At 43.4% G+C, this 23,956-nt stretch overlaps 2 protein-coding genes across 9 annotated transcripts in view; one reads left to right on the top strand and one right to left on the bottom strand.

Moving 5' to 3' along the window:
• The window catches only part of gpatch8 (G patch domain containing 8), a 35,243-nt gene extending 23,277 nt beyond the window's left edge, over positions 1-11,966 (top strand). For 7 of the 8 annotated variants that reach the window (XM_074697185.1, XM_074697188.1, XM_074697184.1 and 4 more), the window contains 5 exons: positions 2,348-2,415; positions 4,077-4,163; positions 6,256-6,399; positions 6,489-6,619; positions 6,871-11,965. In XM_074697185.1, the coding sequence (XP_074553286.1) occupies positions 2,348-2,415; positions 4,077-4,163; positions 6,256-6,399; positions 6,489-6,619; positions 6,871-10,732 (4,292 nt within the window). In that variant the 3' untranslated portion in view covers positions 10,733-11,965. Of the gene's footprint in view, positions 1-2,347; positions 2,416-4,076; positions 4,164-6,255; positions 6,400-6,488; positions 6,620-6,870 lie in introns of all 8 variants that reach the window. The other variant, XM_074697183.1, reaches the window with a different exon arrangement.
• A 1,836-nt stretch (positions 11,967-13,802) lies between these two features.
• Positions 13,803-18,829, bottom strand: gosr2 (golgi SNAP receptor complex member 2). The gene is made up of 6 exons (XM_074695874.1): positions 18,626-18,829; positions 18,308-18,372; positions 16,997-17,105; positions 16,434-16,566; positions 16,208-16,348; positions 13,803-14,568 (listed from the first exon to the last, which is right to left on the bottom strand). Exons 1-6 carry the CDS (start codon positions 18,652-18,654, stop codon positions 14,407-14,409), a joined length of 639 nt encoding a protein of 212 aa, XP_074551975.1. The 5' UTR covers positions 18,655-18,829; the 3' UTR covers positions 13,803-14,406.
• Between the last annotated feature and the right edge of the window lie 5,127 nt (positions 18,830-23,956).

Genomic DNA, 23,956 nt, shown 5'->3' with positions numbered 1-23,956 from the left:
ACACCAGGCCTATAGGTGTTGCTATAACTGTCTTGTCCAGAAGCCGCTTTTGTGGGTTCTCCACCAAAGTAGAGTTGAGCCGGTCATCTGGTGTATTGGGGAATACCAAGTCAAAAAGTAGAGCAACAGATGCAGATTTTGTTGAAAGACAGTCAGCAGATGCAGCAGATTGAGCAGCACAAGCACAACACGGTAGTCGGTGACGATCGTACCAATGGTGCTGTTGTCCTGTTGTATGTGTGTGCGCAAGGCAGACTGTGACGTCATCGTTTCCACTGAAAACGTCGGCTTACTGTTTATGCGGCAACGATGTCGGGAGCATTTCAGAAAAATCCCACTCTGGAGGCCATTTTCAAAAGTTTGTGTTTTAGGTCGGCTGAAACGCCATGTCCGTGTAAACATGAGGCTGAAACACAACAAAACTTTTGCGTTTCACCCTAAAACGGCCCCTAAGGATCTAGTTCTCGTTGAGTCTCTTCGTCCTGGCAGACTACCTGCGTTTGTTTATATCTGCCACGCGCGCAGACTGATACACTAAGCTGCAAGTGCCTCGTAGCCAGCTGTTGCCCTGCAGCGGAGGTAGCACCATTTTACGACAGGATGAGAACTAGAGCCTTATTTAGCGGTGTTATTGTGTGACAGTAACGCGCTGAAAATTCTCTAGATAAAGCGTGAATGCAGACCCATATCAGATTTTTTCGGTGGGAGTCTGTTTATTTGTGTTTTTGGTCAAGTAAAATATGGCCCCGACTGAGTGCAGAGGAAACCAGCAGACGACTCGCCCTCGTCCTTCCCCACTACCCCTCTCCCGTCAGCTAGCTGCTCAGCTACTAAACCGTCATGGAGCCAGAGAGGACGGAAACCAGGGAAGAAAGCGAAAAAGTTTCAGGGAAAAGGCCGAAGCAGAGCGCCCACACCAATCACCCCCTCCCTGCTCGTCTGAGACGAGCAGGGAGGGGGTCTTTGGTGCGAGCGCTCTGGGCTTCTGCTACACAAAAACTCTGCTGTAGGGGTAATTTCTGCCCTAAACCTTGTGATAGGACCCAACTTGTTCCATCCCAGAGGATCACTTTAAGGCGCAGTTACTGAGACAATTTCATTCCCCCAAGCACAATGCTTGACGTTATTCCATGTGCCCAATGGTATACACAGCAAATTGATTCATGAAAACGATTAACCACGTGGGAGGAAAAAAAAACTGAAACCAAACTGAATTGATAATCACTATCAGTAAGATCGATTCTTGTATCTGGCTGGCAACAGGAGCAGCAGACTAGTCCAAATTCTCTTTATGCCTTCTGTGTTGAGATTCCCCTGTCTATCTATCTGTCTGTCTGTCCTCCCCTTCCTTCTCCTCCTACCCATACCCATGTTTTACCAGGTAAGTATCCCCATCCCTTGCACTGTCACCATGGCAATACCTGGCCTGTGACGTCACTCTGCTGTAGTTCAGTGCTTGTGTCCTTTTTTTAATTTGTACTCTGTCTCTCTGCTTTGTTTGGCTGATTATGAGTGGATTAAGCAATTCTGTGTCAATCTCCAAAGTAGTTTTGATTTTTATATATTTTATATCTTTAATGTTTCATTCTGTTTTTGTTTTTTTTTTCTTTTTGGTTGTCTTTGGTTTGTTTATTTTCTACAGTTAATTTCTTTCTGAACTAGCTCTTTTCACAGCTTACGTAACGCATGTCAAGTAGACAGGAAGGCGAGCTCTCAGCTCAAGTCATAATGAGTAAGGGGGGCCAGGGACAAGGGGGTGAATTTAGAGCTCATGACAGTGACAGGGACTGAAAGAGGTGATGCAATGGGCTTTAGAAGATACGGGAAGGCTTTGTTCCCTTCACGCAGGGTGTCGCAGTGGCAGCAGCTGCACAAGACTGTGGCAACTCTTTTTTTTTTTTTACACACACAGTCCCTCAAACTGCAGCGTCCTTGATAAACCTGCAACAAAGCTCAGGGAGAAATGGAGGGAGGGGTCGACACAGAAAACACAGAAAAATTAGCAATTAATCTTCATCTTTATAAGTTTTTAGATAATTCTCAGGGACCCTGGCACCCTTTACTCCAGAAAGCACAATTTCAGCTAATCTGACTCCTTCAAAATGTCAAACAGCAGCCAGGTCAAATGCAACAGGGAAGCTAGGTTAATGCCTCGATGCTCGATGGCTGCTGTAAGCTGTGAGAATGGCTGGTGTTTGGTTCACTGTAGCTTTCTGGTCTCTTTGCACTTCAAGGCAAAATTCTCTAACCCCAGCACCCTATGCTCTAAAAGCAGGCTGTCTCCGAGCTGGCCCTCTGTCCCGGTCTCAAACACTCACCAGTCCTCTCTCTGTCTCTATCCCTCCAGGACGCACCGACCCTGTGCCCATCATCCTCAAATATGATGTCATGGGGATGGGACGCATGGAGATGGAGGTAAGATGCTCTCTATGCATCCTCTCACACTTAGGCCTGTCACAATTACAAATTTTACTAGACGATAATTTTCCAAAATATTATTGCTGATAAACAATATTATTGTCAATATTATTTTGATTTTTTTTTTTTTTCATTTTTTCATTAATGTAATTATGATAAATGGGATAATAAAGTGAGTACACCATATCAAAAGCAAGAAACTTAAATTTCTTAAGAGTATTTAACTGTAATTAAAAGGTCAGTATCTTTTAAATAAAATAAATTAAACAAAAAATATAGTAAATTTAACAAAAACAAGAAAGAGAAAAAAATACAATGAAGATGAAATGGACTCTCTTTTAGAAAAAAATACATGTTGATGAAAATAATTAATACTAATCAAAAACAATAAAACATAGACCCTGCCCCTAAAGAAAAAACGAAACTCCAAAAAGAAACAACAATAAAAACTACAGCCTAAATAAAAGGGAGTTTATACAGTTCCTGAAGTGTTTGTAACATGTACTTTTTCCCAGTCAATCCGTACTGTCTGTCAAACATTTTGAACATTTCTGGCTTTCAACGGTATTGAAGAGCTGCATTTCTTTGGTAATGTATCTGTCTTTGAGCGCCACCATGTGGCGCTTTAATTTCTATGTACTTTGCCGACCAAAAGCCTCAGTAAGAGCGGATTGTCAAAGAACAAGGCTCCGCTGCACCTCCCCTTCTTCTTCTTCGTCGCCACTATTTTCAAACAAATGCGACATATCAGCTCGTTGGTGTTCATGAGTTCACACTTTGTTCTTTCTGATAAAAAACAAAATATTTCCACACTGGGACTGTGGCAGGCGGCTTAAGAACCGTATCTTTGGTGCCATCACTCATATTAGCGTGTGTTTCCTCCTTACCCCTCAGGACGCGGCTTCAGCTCTCTCCGTGTGTACGCCCGAGCAGCCCCGTCTTCACCCCAAAGCTTGCATTTTTGACAGATGCTCACTCCGCTATAAATCCACTATAAGAAAGATAGACGTAGTGAGCCATCTTCTCATTCAGCCTCTTTGGTCGAAAGAGAGGAGGAAAACCAACTTGCATGCACGTGTCAGTTTATCGAGGCTGGCAAACTTACCGAGGACGTTTTTATTTATCGTTCGGTTAAGCGATTTATTGATTATCGTGACAGGCCTACTCACACTGTTTCTCACTTATAAAGCTGGATCTGACAAAGGCCTGATGATACAAAAATACTCTTCCATGGCAGAAAACCTCAACATGAGCCAACAGCACCTTTTCTGGTGTCAGGCTCAAGCGGCATCGGCCTGTTGAGCAGAGAAAACACTCTCCTAAGCTATCAATCTGGCTCCACCAGCTGGCAGTCTGACACACAGATCTAAGCGAGAACTGTGGATGCCAGAAAAAACATAACTGGAATAGATGAAAAGTTGCCAAATGCAAATTAGTCAGTGCAGAAAGAATAACAGTATGAGCTTGTTCCTCAGCGTGACGTACTGAGTGATCCTGTGCAAATGCCCGTGTGATACCTGCCACAGATATTTTAAAAAGCTCAAATCACTGAGGAGAAATGTGAAGCTTTGATTAAAAAGATTCACTTAACTGTGCTTATTTACTGAGGAGCATTATGTTTACCACAAGTGCTTTAAGTTTGGTATCTCTGCTTCCAGCTGGATTACGCAGAAGATGCCACAGAGAAGAGACGAGTGCTTGAAGTGGAGAAGGAGGACACAGAAGAGCTGCGGCAGAAATACAAGGTGAGGATCATGTCTGAGGTGTCTGTGGCCTAAAGGAAGGAGAAAACTCCGATTGAATAAACCGTTCAGTTTCTCTCTGTTTTCTAAAGACATTTGTCTGCTCCTTAGAGGTGAGAAAAATACATACAGCAATATATTGTGGTACTTTGACCTCTGGTACTGACATTAATATTTCAGCTCTTTAGATCCATATTTTTGCAGAATAGAAATTCACATTTTAGCAGAGTTGGAACTCAAATACAGCTTTCATACCTCCATCTCAGTAGATGGCGCTGAAGAGCTACTTCACCCATAGACTATTTAATAAATATCTCAAAGTACGTTAAAAATATCTACCTCTGCCAAGGAGGTTATGTTTTGGGGTGAGTTTGTCTGTGAACAACATAACTCAAGAAGTAACGAACAGATCTTGATGAAATTTTCAGGAAATGATAAAAATGAGATGAGAAAGGAGTGATTAAATTTTGGAGGTGTTAATGATCACTATTTGGATAAAAGACTGTATATAGAGTGGACAGTGTGGCTCCGTCATTTATCATTGTACAGTTTTGAAGCCAAAATACCCCGTCACAGGAGCAGCCATTGGTAGCAGTTGCAGCCAGAGTCTGAGCATTAGAGACGATGAGGGATTCTGGGAGAATCTAAGTGGAGCTGGGTGACAATAATAATTTTTTTTTTTTTCTTTCGAGAGTCTAATCACTTCCTGACTCTACCTCCTGACATATTTTACAATCCCTGAAAAAAATACACGAGAACAGCAGCTGTCAAACATCGTGAAACCTAACGTAAAACCTTGTTTTTAACCTCTTATAACTAATGAAAACAAAAATTTTTAAAAAAAAGATGATCTGGATACAAGGCAGCCAAATGATATCTTCAAATCACCACAACAATCAGACGTGAGAAACATTTCTACCAGGTGTATTAATTTTTTAAAGTTGACCACAGCCCATCTGGAATGACTGGGTAGATGGATTTTTTGACCTATACTGCAGCCAGCCACCAGGGGGAGCAGTTTTTGTGGAGACCTCACTTGGAGCTGAGCAAGCGGACGTCCATTTTTTTACAGTCTATGATCTGGATCCAGGACTTTTTTAAAGGATTCTTTATCATTGTGAGATAGGGCTGTTTTCTCCATATGTGTATATAACTCCACCATAAATGGTCGGATTGCTTTGCAAAACAATAAAAGACAAAGTCACCATAATTTCTGACAGATGTAAAAGTACGATCCAGATCCTGGCAATATTCTGGATACTAATATCTGGAATATGAAATATGTGCTGGGTCATCATCATTTTCAACACTGTCAGGAAACAAATTATCGTACAAACCTGCAACTCACACCAAATTGTAGCAGACACTCTGCTGAAAGGGAGTATAACATTAAAGTCGGACTTAAGTGTTGGTGACAGTCACAATATGCTAGGAATAGGTCTGCGCTCTCTGAGTGATTTTCCATTTATTCCTTAACCTGATGATGTGGACGACATTGTTTTCTCTATTTTTTGTTTGTGGTTTAAAATCATTTCAAGTTTTATTTTTATAGTGTAGTAGACTGATTAAATCATACTCATAGTAACTTTTTTACACATTATCAGATTTTTAATGTGAAACATTAGTTTCTGTTTTTAAATAAAATTAAAAAAATAATTTCCCAACTTTGCACTGTGACTCTTATCTTAAAATCTGTTTTAAAATATTTCTTTTTAACCTTTTTTTAAGTTTTAATTTTTTCATTCTTGCTGAAGTGTTTTTTGGCAGCATTAGTTTAATGTTACAGTTTAAGTGACAAACATGATGCAAGTTAAGTTATGTTTTCAAGTTAAGTGTATGTAAGTATCACTAGAGTTGACTTTTAATATTTCATAAATAATAAGATAGGAAAGTTGTCCTTTCAGTTTTGAGCAATATTGTGTGATTTACATGAACACATCTTTATTTTTCTAAGTTAACTGTGTAGAATATCCCAATATATCACATCGAGATACTGTCATATCGTAACCCAAGTATCGTGATGCGTATCATATCCTGTGGTTCTTGCTGATACTCACCTCTACCTCCTTCCTGTGTTTTTTTTTATCTGTATCAGGACCAGATGGAAAAAGAAAAAGCAATCGCAAAGGCTCTTGAAGACCTGAGAGCCAACTTCTACTGTGAACTCTGTGACAAACAGTACACCAAACACCAGGAGTTTGACAACCACATCAACTCCTACGACCACGCTCACAAGCAGGTACTGCTGCTCATGCTTTATGTTTCCTCCAAACACAAGTGTATGAAGAGAGATCCTGATCCTGATGGTCGTGCTTTTGTGTTCTGCAGAGGCTGAAGGAGCTCAAGCAAAGAGAGTTTGCACGAAATGTGTCATCACGGTCCCGGAAAGACGGAAAGAAGCAGGAAAAGATGCTGCGTCGGTTGCATGAGCTGGCTGAGCAGAGGAAACAACAGGACCGGTGAGGATCTGCTCCCCGAGTGCCCCCTGCTGGACACTTCTGTAGCTGTTTGGTCAAACAAAGAGCATATCTCCAAACTAAACAAAGATTAGTCTGCTGTAACTCAGTCAGGAGGCCAAAACATGCTCAGGTTTACATATTTGTCTTGTTTGGAGTTTCTGTGACCCAAAATAAAGACTGATCTCGTTACAGACAGTGTGTGCGCTGCCTGTTTACTCCTGTCTCATCATGACCCTGCTTCTGTGTTTCAGCACTCCAGGGAGTGGGCCCATGTTCAAGACGACCACAGTCGCCGTGGATGGAGAAAAGGGTGAAGACGGCGACATCATGACACCAGAAAACCCCGCTCTGATGGACGGCGTCCTGGAGGGATCACAAGCAGACAGAAGCGAGCAGTCCTCCCCAAAGCCGGCACCAACCATCAGCTTCTCTCTGGGCAAAAACAGCGCCTCCTCTCCGACCTCCTCCAGCGCTGCCTCCAAAGTCAGCGTGTCCTTCTCCTTCGCCAAGAAAGCCCCCGTGAAGCTGGAGACGGCGGCAGCAGTGTTCGCCGATCACGGTGAGGAGGCCGTCGAAGAGGAGGAGGGCCAAGAGGGAGAGAAGGCCGCGGGGCAGGAGGAGACATCTGGCTGCATCACAGACAGTCCAAAAGCTGCATCAGGAGGAGGTGAAGGAGGAGGAGGAGGAGGTGGTGAAGTCAGCAGTGTGACAGTGACAGAGGAGGTGCAGCTGGTGGATGATGGCGCTTCTCTGGCCTCCACCCTCAACAAACTGAAGATGATGATGAAAAAAGAGGAAGGGTACACTGGACAGGAGCCGCAGTACTATCACTACATCCCCCCCGCCCACTGCCGCGTCAAGCCGCACTTCCAGTTCCTGCTCTTTATGAAGGCCACGGATCAGTGTCCCAGCAAAGACGAGGAAGACGAGGAGGAGGGGGCGGCGGAGAAGAAGGATGAAGACGGCTCAGAGCAGACGGAGCCCCGTGTCACAGAGTGCAAGACCGAAAAAGAGCCAGAGAACATCACCTCAAATCCTGATCCTGAGCCAGAGCCGGCGCCTTCCCCCAAAGTGAAGACGGAGGATTTGTCTTCATGCGGCGCCGACACGGCTCCAACACAACCCGACTCCCCGGCAGAGAAAGCTGAAAGCACACAGGAGACGGAGGATCCAAGCTCTGGTCCGAAAACCCCCACAGGTCCTAAAATCCCCACTGGCCCCTTCTTCCCTGTCCTGAGCAAAGACGAGAGCACCACCCTGCAGTGGCCCTCCGAGCTCCTCGAATTCACAAAAGCCCAGCCCTCCCTGTCCTACAGCTGCAACCCCCTCTACTTTGACTTCAAACTGTCCCGCAACAAAGGAGCTCGAGGGAAAGCAGCAAAGTCCCCAAAGCCAAGTGAAGAGTCTGAAGACAAGGTCCAAGAGACCCCCACGTCAACAACCGACGTAGATTCGACGAAACCCGGGACCAGTGCTGACAAAGACAAGCCGGCGACGAAGGCAGAGCCCAGCCAGCCCGAAGGTGACGAGCAAAAGGCTGCAACAGGCGGCTCCAACGCCAAGAAGAAAAAGAAGAAGAAGAAGCACAAGAAGTCTGCGAAGCACTCGAAACGCAAAGAGAAAGGAGCAAAAGAAGAAGCAGAAGGAGACGCTGAAGTGACACAGGAGAAACCAAAGAAGAAGAAGAAACACAAACGGAAGAAGAGCAAAAACAAGGCGCCGGATCAGGAGGAGGCAGCAGGAGACGAGAAGGAGAAATCCAAACCCAAGACGGAGGACAAGGCTGCGGTCTCCGCTCAGGTCACGGCCGGAGGACCAGGGTCTGCAGAAAACCCAGGGGCGGAGCCAGGGAAGAGGAAGCGACCTGCTAAAGAAGTGCCTTGCAAGTCAGGAGGCGAGGAGGGAGGAGCCGGTAAAGGCAGCGAGAAGGCGAACTCGTCAGAGGAGCACAGCGGAGCCAAGAGACAGAAGACCGAGTCCAGCGCACCCCAGAGCGCCTCCTGCTCCACCTCCGCCCAGAAGAGTCCTGGTCCCGGTCGACCCCCCAGCAGTGAAAGTGAAGAGGAAGGAGGCTCTAACACTCAGCGGTCCCGACATCACAGGTCGAGTCCTCGAGAGCAGCGCCGCCACCACAGCGAGGAGTCAGGGCGCTCCTGCAGCCGCTCCTCCAGGCGTGGGGACAGAAGAGGCAGCAGCCGCGGGCGCCATCATGGCCAAAACTCCCGCAGCCACTCCTACTCCAGCAGCTCTGAGCGCTCCTCAGCAGGCAGCAGCGCTTACAGCTACCGCAGCCGCAGCTACTCGGACAGCTACAGCGATTACAGCACCGAGGAGCGAAGGCGCCGACACTCGAAAAGGTCATCAGACTCAGAATACGAGAGAAGGGGGAGTCGAGGGCGAAGACGATCCAGGAGGCACAAGTACTCCTCTTCCTCCTCAGAGGACTCCCGCTCACGTTCACGCAGCTACAGCCGCAGGAAGCGGCACCGCCGGCACCATCGCAGCAGCTCCAGGAGCTCCAGCAGCTGGAGCCGCAGCACCAGCGCCAGATCCTGGAGACGCAGCTACAGTCGGAGCCGCAGCTCGGGCAGCCGCTCCTCCAGCTCCACCAAAGGCTCCCCACGCCGGCGCGGCGCCCGGAGTCGAGCGGACAGCGACACTCACCGCAGAGACTTCAACCGCTCCCACATCTACCGCTCTCAGTCTCCACGCTCATCGACGTCACGAGGCCTTAACCGCAGCACGCACTCGAGCTCGCAGGGCGTGAGGCCGGGAGCGTCTCGAGACGCAGGGGATCAGAAGAACAGCCTCACCGCTCGCCAGCTGCTGGAGAAGGTTCAGTCCAAGAAGAGCTCTGATGACGCTGCTGCAGGAACAAAATCTGGACTCAAGATCAAGGACCCCCCACAGGGGTACTTTGGCCCCAAGCTGCCCCCCACCCTGGGGAACAAAGCGCTGCTGCCGCTCTTTGGGAAGCTGCAGGCCGGGAAGAAGCCCCTGATCCCCCTCACCAGACCTGATGACGGAGAGAAGTCCGGAGCAGGGAAGAGCTCAGAGTCTGAGCAGGAGGTCATCCTGGTGGAGCCAATAAGAGAGTTCCCCCCGCCGCCACCGCCTCCAGCGCCGCCCGTGCAGAAGGTGGAAGAGGCCCCACAGACCACCGTGGTGCAGGAGGAGACCCCGCTGCCCGCTGCTGAAGCCCAGGTGCATCCAGAGGCTCGACCGCTGTTCGAACAGGAGCCCTCCATGATGATTCCTCAGTACCCGGGAGAACCGGGACAGGACCCCTCACAGAACCCCATGATGGAGTCCCTCATGCCCGACATGCAGCAGCAGCAGCTGCACGGCTACCCCGGCTACCCACCGCCCAGCCTGGAGGAGGACGGCATGGAGGCGGAGGAGGACGGACTGGCCCCCTTAGAGAGCCAGCCCATCACGTTCACTCCTGAGGAGATGGAGAAATACAGCAAGCTGCAGCAGGCGGCGCAGCAGCACATCCAGCAGCAGCTCCTGGCCAAGCAGGTCAAGACGTTCCCCTCTGCTGCTGCCGCTGCCGCCGCTGCAGCCGCAGCTGCAAACCTGGCGCCCGCTCCTCCTCCGCCCGCCCTGCAGCAGATCCACATCCAGCAGCCCACCGTGTCCGTGGCGTCCGGCACATCCATCACCACGGTGCAGCACGCCATCCTGCAGCACCACGCTGCCACCGCTGCAGCCATGGGCATCCACCCAGCGCACCCCCACCACCCACACCCTGCACATGCCCAGCTCGCCCAGGTACACCACATTCCCCAGCACCACCTGACCCCCATCTCCCTGTCCCCTCTGGGCCCCTCCCTGGGCCACTCTCTGGGTCACTCGCTGGGTCACGCCGGGCTGATCCCCGCCCACCCCACCGCCTTCCTGTCCGGCCAGCCCATCCACATCATCCCAGCGTCGGCGCTCCACCACACGCCGCTGGCTCTGCACCACGTACCTCACACGGCCCTCTACCCCACGCTCTTCACCCCTCGGCCCTCGCAGGCCGCTGCAGCAGCAGCCCTGCAGCTCCACCCGCTGCTTCACCCGATCTTCTCAGGGCAGGACCTCCAGCACCCCCCTAACCACGGCTCTTGAGCCGCATTCAAAGTGAAGGAGTGAATTTCTGGCACCCAGTCACGGGGTAAAGACGAATCCAGAGCCATGCTCGTTGGCGGATGTCTCGGGGACACGCAGGTGGTGAGACAGGAAGCTGTCAGCTGACCCGACATGTGACTGGCCTGTGCAGAGCAGCAGTTGTAGCCACAAAGTGGCGCTGCCTGCGTCGGGTCAGAGCCAACGGACTCTTCATTCTGACTCCTGATCGTTTGTTTTTTATTTTGTATTTTCCCTGAGTTTTTAAATCAGGGTTTTGATTTAAAGACGCTGGTTTATAATCCAGTTTTGTCGTATATTTACACCAACTTTTCATTTTTTGATCAAGTCAGAGAAACCACTGGATTTTTTCCTCGAGTGGCTGAAGCTAAAAACCGAATCAGACGAGGACTCAGTGTTTAGTCGTCTTCAGACTGTTTAATAACTGCTAATACGTTACTGTCCTCTCATGATGACTCACCCACTCACCCACTATTGGCTCCACGGTCTAAAATCACTCGTCATGCAGTAACTTGTACATATATCAGTGTGTAATGTGAAGAATCGCACCGATGGCCATCGTTTAAATTTACAGCCATGGTGTACAAATTTGTACGACATGTTCACATCGGACCTCGTCCCAGGGGCCGTGTGATGTGGGGGTTGAAATCCCTGATGCTCTGAGGAAAGCCCACGCGCCCTGAAGCGGGGCGGGGGGCGCCTGAATGAATTGCACTGAAATATGTACATGGAAGTGGTGCGTGTGCATCCTGTAACGATACGATTGTAGTATACTGCAATAATTGTATTTTTCTGTTTTTAAATTATTTTCTAAAATGCTATCGGAGAGGAGCTGTGTTTTGCTTTTTGTGTAATTTTGTAAATATAACTGCTGTAGATTAACCTATTATCACTCTAGAGACTGGCGTCAGGAGGAGCGGACAGGTGGATGTGTATGTGTTTCATGAAGGTTGTGTCCACGCGGCGCGGCTGAGATCAGTGACATGACAGAAGAATAATGATTGGTCAAACAGTAGCAACTCTATTTTTTAAATACTTACTGTTTCAGCAAATAAAACCTTGAGTTCACGTGTCTTCCTCTGTGATGTGCAGGGTTCATGACATTCCTACGGACGGAAACAGGCGTCACTTCATCTGCTGAGCTCCTGCAGGAGTCTGTGTGAAAAGCAAACACTAGGTGGAGCCAAAGTTCCCTGAAACAGACGCATGAAGGAAGGAAAGCTTAGCAGCCTCAGCTCCAGCTGGGCTACACTGCAAAAAACTGAAATCTTATCAAGTGTTTTTCTCTAATTTTAAATAAAAATTTTCTTATTATGCTCGATATGAGCCACCCAATTAAAGACCTTAATTAGGTCCGAATTGCTGTAACAAATGAAAAAAATCCACCAATGGAATAAGAGATCATAGCTTGAAACTTTACAAGAAACTTTCTTTTATTTCATTGGCAGATTTTTTTTACTTGTTATAGCAATTCAAACCTCATTTTTGTCTTTAAATAAAAAGAAACAAGAGATTTTTCTGGACTGATCAGTTGAATGTGGCTCATATCAAGACAAAAACACTTGATAAGATTTTATTTTTTGCAGTGTATTAAACTACATTCAGTGGTTTTAGAGTTTGCACACAGCAAAATACTGAAATCTTGTCTTATTCTCAGAAAATGTCTTTTTAAACTTATTGTGAGCCACATTCAACTGATCAGTCCAGAAAAATGTCTGATTTCAAGTTATTTTAAAAATAAAAATGAAGTATAAACATTTGTACAAATAAAAAAAAACATCTGCCAATGAAACAAGAAATCCTGAAACTAGAATAATGTCTTACAAGAAACTTTTCTCTTATCTCATGTCATGTCTTTACTCTGTCATTTTTCTGAACTGGTCAGTTGAATGTGGCTCATATTAGGTTTGAAAAGACATTTCTTACTCAAAATAAGACAAAATCAGTTGATAAGATCTGTTTTTTGCAGTGTAGACTCTGTTAAAGCTGTAAAGTAGAATTTAAACCAGGCTGTTAACAGTGTGTGATCTCAAACTGGTTAAATTTTCACATTAACAGATGTTTAATTGTAGATTTGTTATCAAATGTTTATTGTAATTTGAAAAATCTGCTCATTTTTCACTCTTACACTGTAAAAAAACTGAAATCTTATCAAGTGATTTTGTCTAATTTTAAGTGGAAAACGTTATTGACTAATATTGTCTCAATTTGAGTAACTTTTCTTTTTCCATTTAAATAATGTGAAACAAGACATTTTTCTAGACTAGTCATTAAATGTGGCTCATATGAAGTCTAAAAAGACAGTTTCTCCTGGAAATAAGGCAACAACACTTGTTAAGATTTTTTTTTGCAGTGTATTAAACTAGTTTTGATATTTTTTGAGGTTGCACACAGCAAAATACTGAAAATCTTGTCTTATTTTCAGTAGAAAATTTTTTAAAACTTATTTTGAGCCACATTCAACTGATCAGTCCAGAAAAATGTCTCGTTTCAATTTGTTTAAAAACAAAAATGAGGTATAAACTTTTGTACAAGTAAAAAAAAAATCTGCCAATGAAACAAGAAATCCTGAAACTAAAATAATGTCTTAAAATAATGTGAAACAAAACATTCTTCTGGACTGTTCAGTTAAATGTGGGTCATATTAAGTCTAAAAAGACATTTTTTCACTCAAAATAAGACAAAATCAGTTGATAAGATCTGTTTTTTGCAGTGTAAACCAGGCTGTTAACAGTGTGATGTAAAAGTGGTTTAATTCTCACATTAACAGATGTTTAATTGTTTTTGTTGTCAAATATTTGTCTTAGTTTGAAAAAAAAATGCTCCTTTGTCCCTATTACACTGCAAAAAACTGAAATCTTTTCAAGTGTTTTTGTCTTATTTTATGAAAAATGTCTTGTTATACCTAAAATGAGCCTCATTCACCTGATCAGTTTAGTAAAATGTCTTATTTTAAGTCATTTAAAGACAAAATGAGGTCTGATTTGCTTGAAACAAGTAAATAAGACAAAAACACTTGATAAGATTTCAGTTTTTGCAGTGCAGAGATGTCATCATGTTTTCAGATGAGGCACAGCGACAGAGGAGGGAAAGTCAACATGTTTTATTCTAACAAGAGGACAAAGTTACTCACATAGTGAGACTAGACAGAAGCAGAAGTTAAAGATAAATTATTTAAAAGTTTCATCAGAAATGCTGCTTCCATTGTTTCCTGAACAGATTCACTTTGCTGCACAGTTCATAATCTCAGGCTGATTTACACTGATTCGTAATCTGTGATGTGGTATCGAGGAGCGTAATGATGGAGAATGACACAGACAGCGTTAGTGACAGGCTCAGGAGGAGGAAAACATCCGTTCACAAAGATCAGTGTGCTGTGGTTTGGGGCTGTAAGGTCTGCAGCAGTCTTCTTTCAGAGCTCAGTGCTCTCTCAGGGCCTCGGTGGGGATGAAATACTGTTTGTAACAAAGTCTGAACCATGCGATTTTAATCCCCAACATGAAAAACAGGATGAAACGAAACAACACTGGCACAGCTCGTCAAAAAATAACCTCAATCAGGTGTTCAACGTTAATCTGCTGTTTCTCAAATGATGCGGGATGATGAGCTGACGGCGTCCTCAGCTGATGGAGAGTCACTGATTTGATGTCCCGAGGTCAGCCCAGGTATCTGATCACCAGGAACATGAAGACACAGGTCAGCAGCATGCCTCCGATCATGATGAACTTATCCTGCGTGGCTCGCCGCTCGATCAGCCTGATCACCGTGTTGGACAGTCCTAACATGTTGGCCACATCCAGCATCTTCTTATAGGTGTTCTGTGAAGAAGGCGCAGAGGAGACAACGTCAACAGCTGCTCAGACCATGCTTCAGGAAAGAGGAGTGAGTATTGTGATACATCGTGATATCCTACACCAGAGGTCTTCAACCTGCAGCTCTTTGACTCCTTTATAGCGTCTCCTTGTAGCTTAAAAAATGATTATGATTAAATACACTGACACTAAATAAAATAATGCGTTATCAGATTCAAGTAGTGTTTCAATACTTATAAAAATAGTTAAAAATGTATCAGATTTCAAGTTTATTTGAAGTTTTGGCAATATTTTGAAATTTAAAAACTGAAATTTTTGTATATTTTTTAACTAAGCTTTTTTTTTTTTTTTTTTTTTTGCAAATTTAATTTAAAAAATTCACATTTTGCCAAATAATTTAATTACATCTTTGAATTATTTTGACCAAAATTAGAAAAAAAATATCTTTTTGCAAATTCTAAAATTTCAACCTCATAATTTTTTGAAACTTTCTGATTTTTTTTGCCAATTTCTGATGTTTTTTTTTTTTTTTTGCTTATTTAATAAAAAAATGCAATTTGCCCATTAATTTAATTACATCTTGTAATTATTTTTACCAAAATTATGCCTTTTTTTTTTTTTTGCAGATTCTAAAATTTCACCCTCGTAATTTTTTGGAAACTTTTTGATTTTTCTGCCAATTTCTCGAGATGTTTTGTTTCCTTTTTTTTTGCTTATTTAATAAAAAAAAATGCAAATTTTGCCAATTAATTAAATTATATCTTTTCATTATTTTGACCAAAATTATTTTTATGCCTTTTTTTTTTTTGCAAATTCAAAAATTTCACCCTCTTAAATTTTTGGAAACGTTTTTTTTTCCAATCAAGTTTACAAAGAAAGACTGAAATGAAGAATTTGAATCCAAAAAAAAAATCCAGATATATCGATTTTTTGATTTTTTCCCCTGCTCCTACTTAACTGTGTTGACCCGGCACCTCTGATAAGCAAACATGCAGCAGAGCATCATGGGAAAAATTCTGTTTCTACAAGATAGTATCTCATAGAAAAAGGAAAATCTAAATTAATTCCTGTTTTTATGAGATGGTCATGTTGTAAAAACTGTTTTTTTTTTTGTTTGTTTTGTTTTCAAGTGAATGCCATACACCACCGTACTTTGAGATGATATTTATTATATAATGTATTGGTAACATACAAGAGGTAGCGCTTTAGCAACATCTACCGCCGTGGAAGTGTTTGTATTTTATTGGCAACTCGGCTAAAATATGAAATTTTGTTATAAAAAAAAAATAATGATATCGTCAAAGTATCATGATAAATTGCAATATTGATAATTTTTGAGCACCTCTATCAGGAAGTGCATCAGTCCGCTGACGACACTGTAATTATGGGAACTAATTAATCTGATTCCTGGAGTCATAAAGTGCCAGCGCACTCCCTGACACGTTGCCGCTGTGTGAAAGGTTTCTCACGACTTGACAATCAGGCCGCAGACGCACCCTGATAAGAGGAGGCCTAAAGCAAAACCAGGAAGACCATCTCCTCCCTGGAAACACAGACTCACCCTCGTGCTGAGCGTTTGGCTCAATGAGACGCTGAGAGTGGGACGATTTCATCCTGAAATCTAAATTTACGTCTCTACACAAACCTTCAGCATGTGTCTCTGATCCCTGAGACCGTTCAGGATGTTGCTCCCGCTGCTGATCATGTCGTCCAGGTTGCTGTGAGCATCGTGCAGTTTGGAGTTAAACTGTAGAGTCTCATCCATGGGGATAGAGGTGTCAGCATCCTTTGAGTAAGAACAAATATTTCACTCATTATGAGACATTTCATGTGTCACGCTGAAGACACAAGCCTGGTGTGGTTAGACTTACATTGGTGGTGAAGTTCCTGCTCAGGAGCTCCTCCCTCTCCCTCTCCTGGGCTTCTCTGGCGTAGCGTCTGTGCTGGAAGCTCTGCAGGCCGGTGCGGAGGTGCTGGATATCATACTTGAGCTGGTCCACTCGACTGAAAGAAAGAAGAGAGGTTTGAATCGATACAGCTTTGATTATTTTTAATCAAAAAAGAAAAATGTTGAAGATAACGCGAACATTTCCGCCCTTAAACCCCACGCAGTCAGAACGAGGACTGGCTCCTTCGCATCACTCAGGCCTCAGTCGAGCGCCGCAGAGATCAGAGGACAGCTATCAGAGGGGCTGAATCGTGTCCCCTAAGGCCTGTTTACCCAGCTTAGAAATGAATCTTTGCCCAATGCAGCAGGAATGCTGGTGATGACGGGCTTCAGAGGAAATGTTTTCATAGAGCCACATCGCCACAGGGCAGGACAGGGGAGCCTGTCTCATCTCCTACACCCTTCCTGCAGACTTATATGATTTGGCGCAACTTCCTCAGCTTTCAGACTCAAGAATCACCGTCATTTCATCAGATTCCTACTCACTATTTGGCGTTCTGGCGGCGGTTTGGTGGTTCTTTGCTGGCGAGGATCTCCAGGCGTTCTAAGTGGTTGAAGATCTGGTCGATTCTGGCCTGCAGTTCGTTCTCTAACACTGTCGAAAGAAGGAGAAATGATAGAAAACATCAAATACAGCTCTGACTGTTAATTCTGCTTTGGGTTGTTGTGGCATAATTTTCTTAAAGTGGACATATCACGCTTGTTTCTCCTTTTCACTATGCCAGACTAGGATGCCTGTAAAGCATTTCTGCCCTCAGTACAAGTCATTTAGTTCCTTCATTTCCCCACAATAGCGTTCTCAATATCCTCAGTTTAGGCCATTCTGAAGATCTGGAGCAGACCGAGCGAGTTTGCTGTTTGCCAAAACTTCAGCGTAAGGCATTGATAGCACTAATAAAATGGCAGCGTGTAGGATACGTCCTTTTGTATTGGACCCTGAGTCAGACCAGGACGGTTCTGCAGCTCAGGAGGAAGAAAATCCACCTGGACACAGATCATCTCAGGACGCTTCAGTGTGGTGAGTCAAAGCGGTACTGTAACATGTATAGTTTATACGTTTATACTCGGCTCTTGGTGGGTGTATTCCTAGGTGGGGGTTGTGTGACTAACTGACATCACAGAGGAGGAGCTGCTTTATCAGATTACTCCAATAAAAAGAAAGGATCCTCGTGTCACGAAGGTCAAAATCTCGCGGCCAAATGGCAATGACCTATTTTCAGAGGCATCAAATCTCATTCTAGGATATGAGAAAAAATACAATATCTAATTTTTTGAAAATTCAGGGGGTGAAAGGTCTTGTTTTCAACTTTATTTTTTTATATGTAAGTATTAAATCAGGAATCAGCATGATATGTCCCCTTTAAGTATGTCTCTGGTATTGAGTTTCCAGATGCTGAGGCTGTGGTTGTCATACCTCTCTCAGTACTGGAGGTTAAAGCGTGCTGATGACCTAATTTGGGGAGTAGATGTTAAAGTTTGTCTACTTCCAGGCTCCCACCATTATCTGTAAGCAGCCCTCCCTGCTCCTGTCTCTACACCCAGCCCTCTTCTTCCTGCCCTGGCTCCAGCCACTGATTGGGCCGGCACCGAGCACAGAAAACAAAGAGCCTGGGAGACACCGGCCCCCTCCTGTCATTATGTCCCAGCAGCCATAACAAGGAGTGACAAGAAATCAGGAGACCGCTGAAAAACTCAGACCAGGGGGGTGTGCACTCATACAAGTAATCACATTCAAAGCAGTAGAAGAAGAGAGGATGACTGTCACATTATAATCCACTCATCCATCTCAGTACTCACAGTGTACAGACTGAGGATCCGTCTTCTCCAGACCCCCCATAAGATGCTGGACCTCATGAATGTGCCTGATCCAGAGCAGAAGCAGCGTTAGCACAGAGGCTAATCATGTAGCATCGGTTATCTGACTGCTAGCTTAATTTTAACGGCTACACGAACTTATAACGGATGACTGAGTGACTTTACCAAAGAATAAAACCTTCACACGCTTCACATGATTTAGTTTGACGAAAGTAAAAGTGGAAGCAGCGATAATTAGCTTAAACTGTTGAAGTTAGCTGCCAGAGGAAGTCCTCACAGCTGTCTCATACACACACTCACTTGTTGGTCTGATGGTAGAGCGTCTCCATCCTCCGTCGTTTCCGGTCTCCGGTGTTTTAATTGATAATTGATCCTTCTTTCTCTTAAATAGTAAAACTCCTCCACTCCTCCCAGGCTGCTAAGCTAACTGGCTAACGGTTCCGAGAGTACACGTCATCGGCTGGACCTTTGTGTACGGAAGTAACGAAGCGGAAGCTGTGCTACGTCACCTCAAAGAGAAGAGAAAACGAAGAGGGCTCACTCCGCAGCAAGTTTCAGAGCCGGAAACTGCTGCACCGCCCAGGTGTGTTTGAGCCAGGTATGAGCATCAGAGACATTTAACACCACGACTCTCAATACTCTTGACTTTGGACTGAGTTATTAATATTTATTTAACAAGTTCAAATTTAAATTTATATAGTTTAGATCTATTATAGTTACATGTGTATTTGTTATGCATATTTTTATTTGTTTCAAACAAGTTTTTTTTTTAATCTTTTTGTTAAGTAAGTTACTCAGTCTTCAGCGCAGCAGCTTATTCTCTTTTACCTCTTTTACTTTTAGTATTTTTTTACAGTATAAAACAATTTTAGTGGTGTTGATGTAGTTTTTTTTTAATGACTTTAAACATTAATTCTGTCTTCAATGTTTTCTTGACAAAATATTCTTGTGGCCTGTCCTTTTATAATAATAATAATAATAATAATAATAATAATAATTTTATTATTATTATTATTATTATTAATATTATTATTATTATTATTATTATTATTATTATTATTAATATTGTCATCATCATCATTGTTATTATTGTTGTTGTTCCCTTTCTTATCATAATTATTTCTGTTATTTTTTATTATTTATCTCAACTCAATTTGATTTATAAAGCACTTTAAAATGGTGTTAAAACTATTATTATTATCATTATTATTATTTTTTTCTGTAATTGTTTTTTATTATTTTATTTATTTTTTGTAAGTATTATTATTATTATTATTATTTCATTTATTTTTGTAATTATTTTTATTATTATTTCATTTATTTTTTGTAATCATTATTTTTTATTTTATTTATTTATTTATAATTATTATTATTATTGCTTTTGTTATTTTTTATTATTATTATTAATCATCTCAACTCAACTTAACTTGATTTATAAAACACTTTTAAACAAACCACAGCTGAAACAAAGTGCCGTGCATAAATGACAAAACATTGCAGGCATTCAACAATTCAATAAATGGATGATTAAAAAATAAATTAATTAATTAATCAATGATAGTAAAATTATTATTATCATTCTGTATGTACATCATGATCTCGTTTCCAGAATTAGTGAAGGTAACATTGCTTCCATATCTGAAGGTAGAGAAAGTGAAGTTACTAAAGTTACTAAACTTCACTCAAGTTTCTTTCTGAACCCCAGATGGTGTAGAAATGGTCACTAAATGTGAGCAGTAAACGTCAGGCAGACACTAAGTCGTGTATGGTGGTTAACGGACAGGTCATCCTCTCTGTTATGGTTAGAGCTAACCTGAAGCTGAGTCCAGCTGCGGGGTGTGTTCCATTATATTTGATATCCCCTGTACCATTCAGGCTGACAGCTGTTATAGCAGAGATCCCTCTCCCTGCTCAGATTAGCTGTGAGGGCATGATCTGTTGACATGTCGACATGTGACAGGAAAGACTCTGAAACGAGTCCTGAGGCTAACGTTTGTCAGCTCGCCCTGATTCACTCTAATTAGCCCATCCTCTTTTTTTTTTTTTTTTTTTTCCACAGGTAGGTGTCAGAGTATCGGCCGTCTGTCCATCCAGAGGCTCCCATCTCGCCTGCAGTCAGAGGCTCCACAAAGAAACGTATCAAACTTTACCCTGTGAGGTGAGATCACAGCACGGAGAGGACGTCTGAGGAAGCAGACAGGTTGTTTGTAAAGCTTCCTGTCACAGATTAGTTTGACACTGAGTGCTGTGTGAACGTGGCGTGATTGGATTTCCCAGAACAAGCGCTGAAAATTTCACAATCGGTGATTATTGGGAGGAAAATCCTCCTGGGGCGCTACCTGGCAGGCTGGCACCTTCACAAAACCACATCTCAATCACGCCGCAGTCTGAGCCGCAGTCTGACAAACTGGCAGGGAGATCAGCGAGCACGGGATGTGAAATCACGCTCCTCCACGGTGCGGTGACCTCCCCAGGCTCCTGTTTGCTGCTGGTAGCTGTGTTTGTTTACCTGTGTGTTGAAAAGCGGCGCAGACAGTTCTCCATGGCTGCCTGGTGCTACTTGAGTTGATGGTTGTATCTTCAGGCTACGCACTCCTCAACGGAGGTCGTTTTCAGCCACCCCCACATGTCAGAAACCCTGAGATCTGTTCATGCCACTTCTTGCTCCCTACGTGTTTCTCTCTGGCTGTCATAACACATCCCAAGGGGGAGTTTTAACCTGTTGCTCAAAATGGAGAAATGAGAATACGTTGGAGGGAATTAAGACCCCACAGAGCATTTATAAACAGTACACGAGCCGCCCTCCCCCCTCACACACACACACTTTCACACACACACCTCCTCTGTGTTCGTCTCTCGAGGTCGTGGGGTTCCTTCTGTCTGTCCTTTATCTATCAGCCCTGAGGAGAGGATGAGATGAGCTTACTGCTTTCCCTCCACACCTGAGCACCAACGGGCACAAACTGGAATCCAGACTCCAGGTGTGGATCAGACTGACCACTTTTACTTTTTGGCTCTCAAGTTTTTTTTGTACACGTGGTAGAGAGCCACAGGTCGGCTTTAAACCCTGACTGTAGCCCTCAGCGTGTTCAGTGACTCCCCGCCCCTCCATACATTAAACTCTTTGTTCATCAAGTGGAAATTACAAGGTACGGATCACATCAACAGGATGAGCTTATTGATGTGTTTAGGTGGTTTAATACATCATAACTCTGCAGGGACAGAGCGAAGAAGCCAATTATGAGGAGCGAAATGGCCTTGGGTCAACAGTTCTTGGATACCAGTCATTTTTTGAAGGCATGCAGCCCCCCCCCCCCCCCCCCCCCCCCCACCCCTCCAGAGAGAGATGATCCACTCGTCTTTGAAGCTGTGATGAGACGCTGAATGAAAGCAAATGAGGGCCTGTCAGAGATGACAGGAGAAACTCATAAGCACCCAGGGTCCCAGTGGAGACTGCTGGGAAAGGGGTCCAGAGGAGGGGGCGGGAAGGTGGACAGGGATAGGTTTACTGAGAGCTTCTTGAAAATGTGACGGAGTCCCAACATGGCTACTGGAAATACAACAAAATCAAAGTCACAGCAGCAATCAAGAAAACCAAAGTAAGAAAGTGTATAGAAAGTGTAAAAAGCTCTATAAGAAAATAGATGATGACAGCTTGTCCATCATTGTCCAGTCAGCCAGCCTCCACCTCCACAGGGTCCAGGACTGAGCTTCTTCAGCAGTCTGTTCAGTCTCTGTCTCCTGGATCCTGTCTGCTCACAGCAGGTGAAGCTCTTCTATTGTTAGCTCTGTTAGCCATGTCTGTGAATAGCATGATGCTACTCTGCCCTCTGGTATTCCCTCTGTTGCTGGGTTAGCACAGCTAGCTCGTCCATCTTATTGGAGATAGATCTTACGTTCCCAATAACGATGGATGGAAGGACAGGTCCATGTCGTCACTTGTTAGCTCACACCTGAGAACCAGCACGTCGTCCTCACTTCCTCCTCCTCACCTTGTAGGAAACATCTGGCCTAGCACCACTTAGCATTGACATGCTACAGGCTGCTAACAGCTGAGTTCACATGTAAACAATGCAGCCATGGTTACATGTAGGACCTCCAGACAAACACAGGAGAAAAAGTAGTAAAAATATCACTGAAGACACAAAAAGTTTGGTGTCCATGACCAACAAATGAGCCATACAAAGTAATGACCCACTCCAAATACAAAGATGATGAAAAAGAGACGAAAAAATTACAAGAAACGGACAAAGAAGGGAGAGATGCTGCAAAAGGCAGCCATAGCCAACAGGGCGGCGCCTAGCAAGCCTAGGCTAGCCTAGGCTAGCCTTACCTTCGAATCCTAAAGGCACCAGACTTATTTATAATTTCTGTTAAATTTAAATGTAAACAAGCAAGAAAAAGATGAAGGCACTGTCTGGTTTCCATGGTGACAGATTATTTCCCATTCATTTTTATGGGCTAATTTTGTTTTAATGCCGAATATTTTACAAAGTTAGAGAGTTAGAAATTTGAGTCATAACTTTTTCACAACAGGCCCACCCCTAGAAGTCAGCGTCTTACCTTTTATTGCTCGTTTTTCTTTGGGTTTTCCTCATTTTACACGTTTTGTTTGGTTTTTTTTTGCTGGAAATGCAAGAATAAAACAAAATTTGCAGGATTTATTCCCCAAAAGTGACTGAAATCAACACTTAATTACTGAAGTGGACCAACATTACAGCCCATGCAGAGCTGGTTATGATAACCTGAAGGCATTGTCTGGTTTCCATGGTGACGGATCATTTCCCATTCATTTCTATGGGCTGATTTTTGTTTTTTAATGTCAAATATTTTTTAAAAAGTTAGAGGGTTAGAAATTTGAGTGACAGTCGCACAATTCTCCTGAATATTCTGAACATTTTGCATTTTAATTTGGTGAAAAACTGTGATTATTTGTTGGAGGAGTAGCAAACCAAAAAACGTAGGGAAGAAAAATAAGTTTGAAAAAGTTAGATTTGGGGACAAAGCCAGGATTTCAATTTTGGGTGGGCCTTAAATTACAAAAGTTAGTAAATCACTATTACTATAAAGATATAAATATATTGCTGTTGCTATCTGTGTTTTGAAGTAGATGTTGTTTTTTGATTCTTAATATTTGATAAAATTTTAGTGCATTAGACGGCAATGGTTCTCAATAGTATCAGTAACTTTCCATGTATTATAGACTGTAGGAGCAGCAACTTTAACCACAGTTAAATAAAAGACAAAAATCTCCAGTCTTTTCAAAATCATCCTCTAGTCTTAACGGTATAACATGAGGCTGAATAAGTTATAATTTTTTTACGAACAGGCGAAAAATTGCCAAACTTGGCTCATTTAACAAAGACAGGATATTTAACAGTTAAAAAAAAAACAAGCAAAAAGAAACAAAACTTAATAATGTTCATCTTTAAAACTGATTTAAGAAATAGAAAATAAATAATAAATAATAACTTTTTTTTAAGTGGGCCTGGGACCCTTGGGCCCACCCATGACGCCGCCCCTGTGATGCACAATGAAGAAGATGATCACATAGGAATCAAAATAACAACCCATAAAGAGGATGCAAAACACAAAAATAATCAACGTAGCACGACCAGAAAAGGCACAAAT

This window comes from Halichoeres trimaculatus, unplaced genomic scaffold, assembly GCF_033239565.1.
Source record: "Halichoeres trimaculatus isolate MK-OKI-2021-1 unplaced genomic scaffold, fHalTri1.1 fHalTri1_scaffold_20, whole genome shotgun sequence".
Classification (NCBI taxonomy): domain Eukaryota; kingdom Metazoa; phylum Chordata; class Actinopteri; order Labriformes; family Labridae; genus Halichoeres; species Halichoeres trimaculatus.
This window is presented reverse-complemented; position numbering and strand designations above follow the sequence as displayed.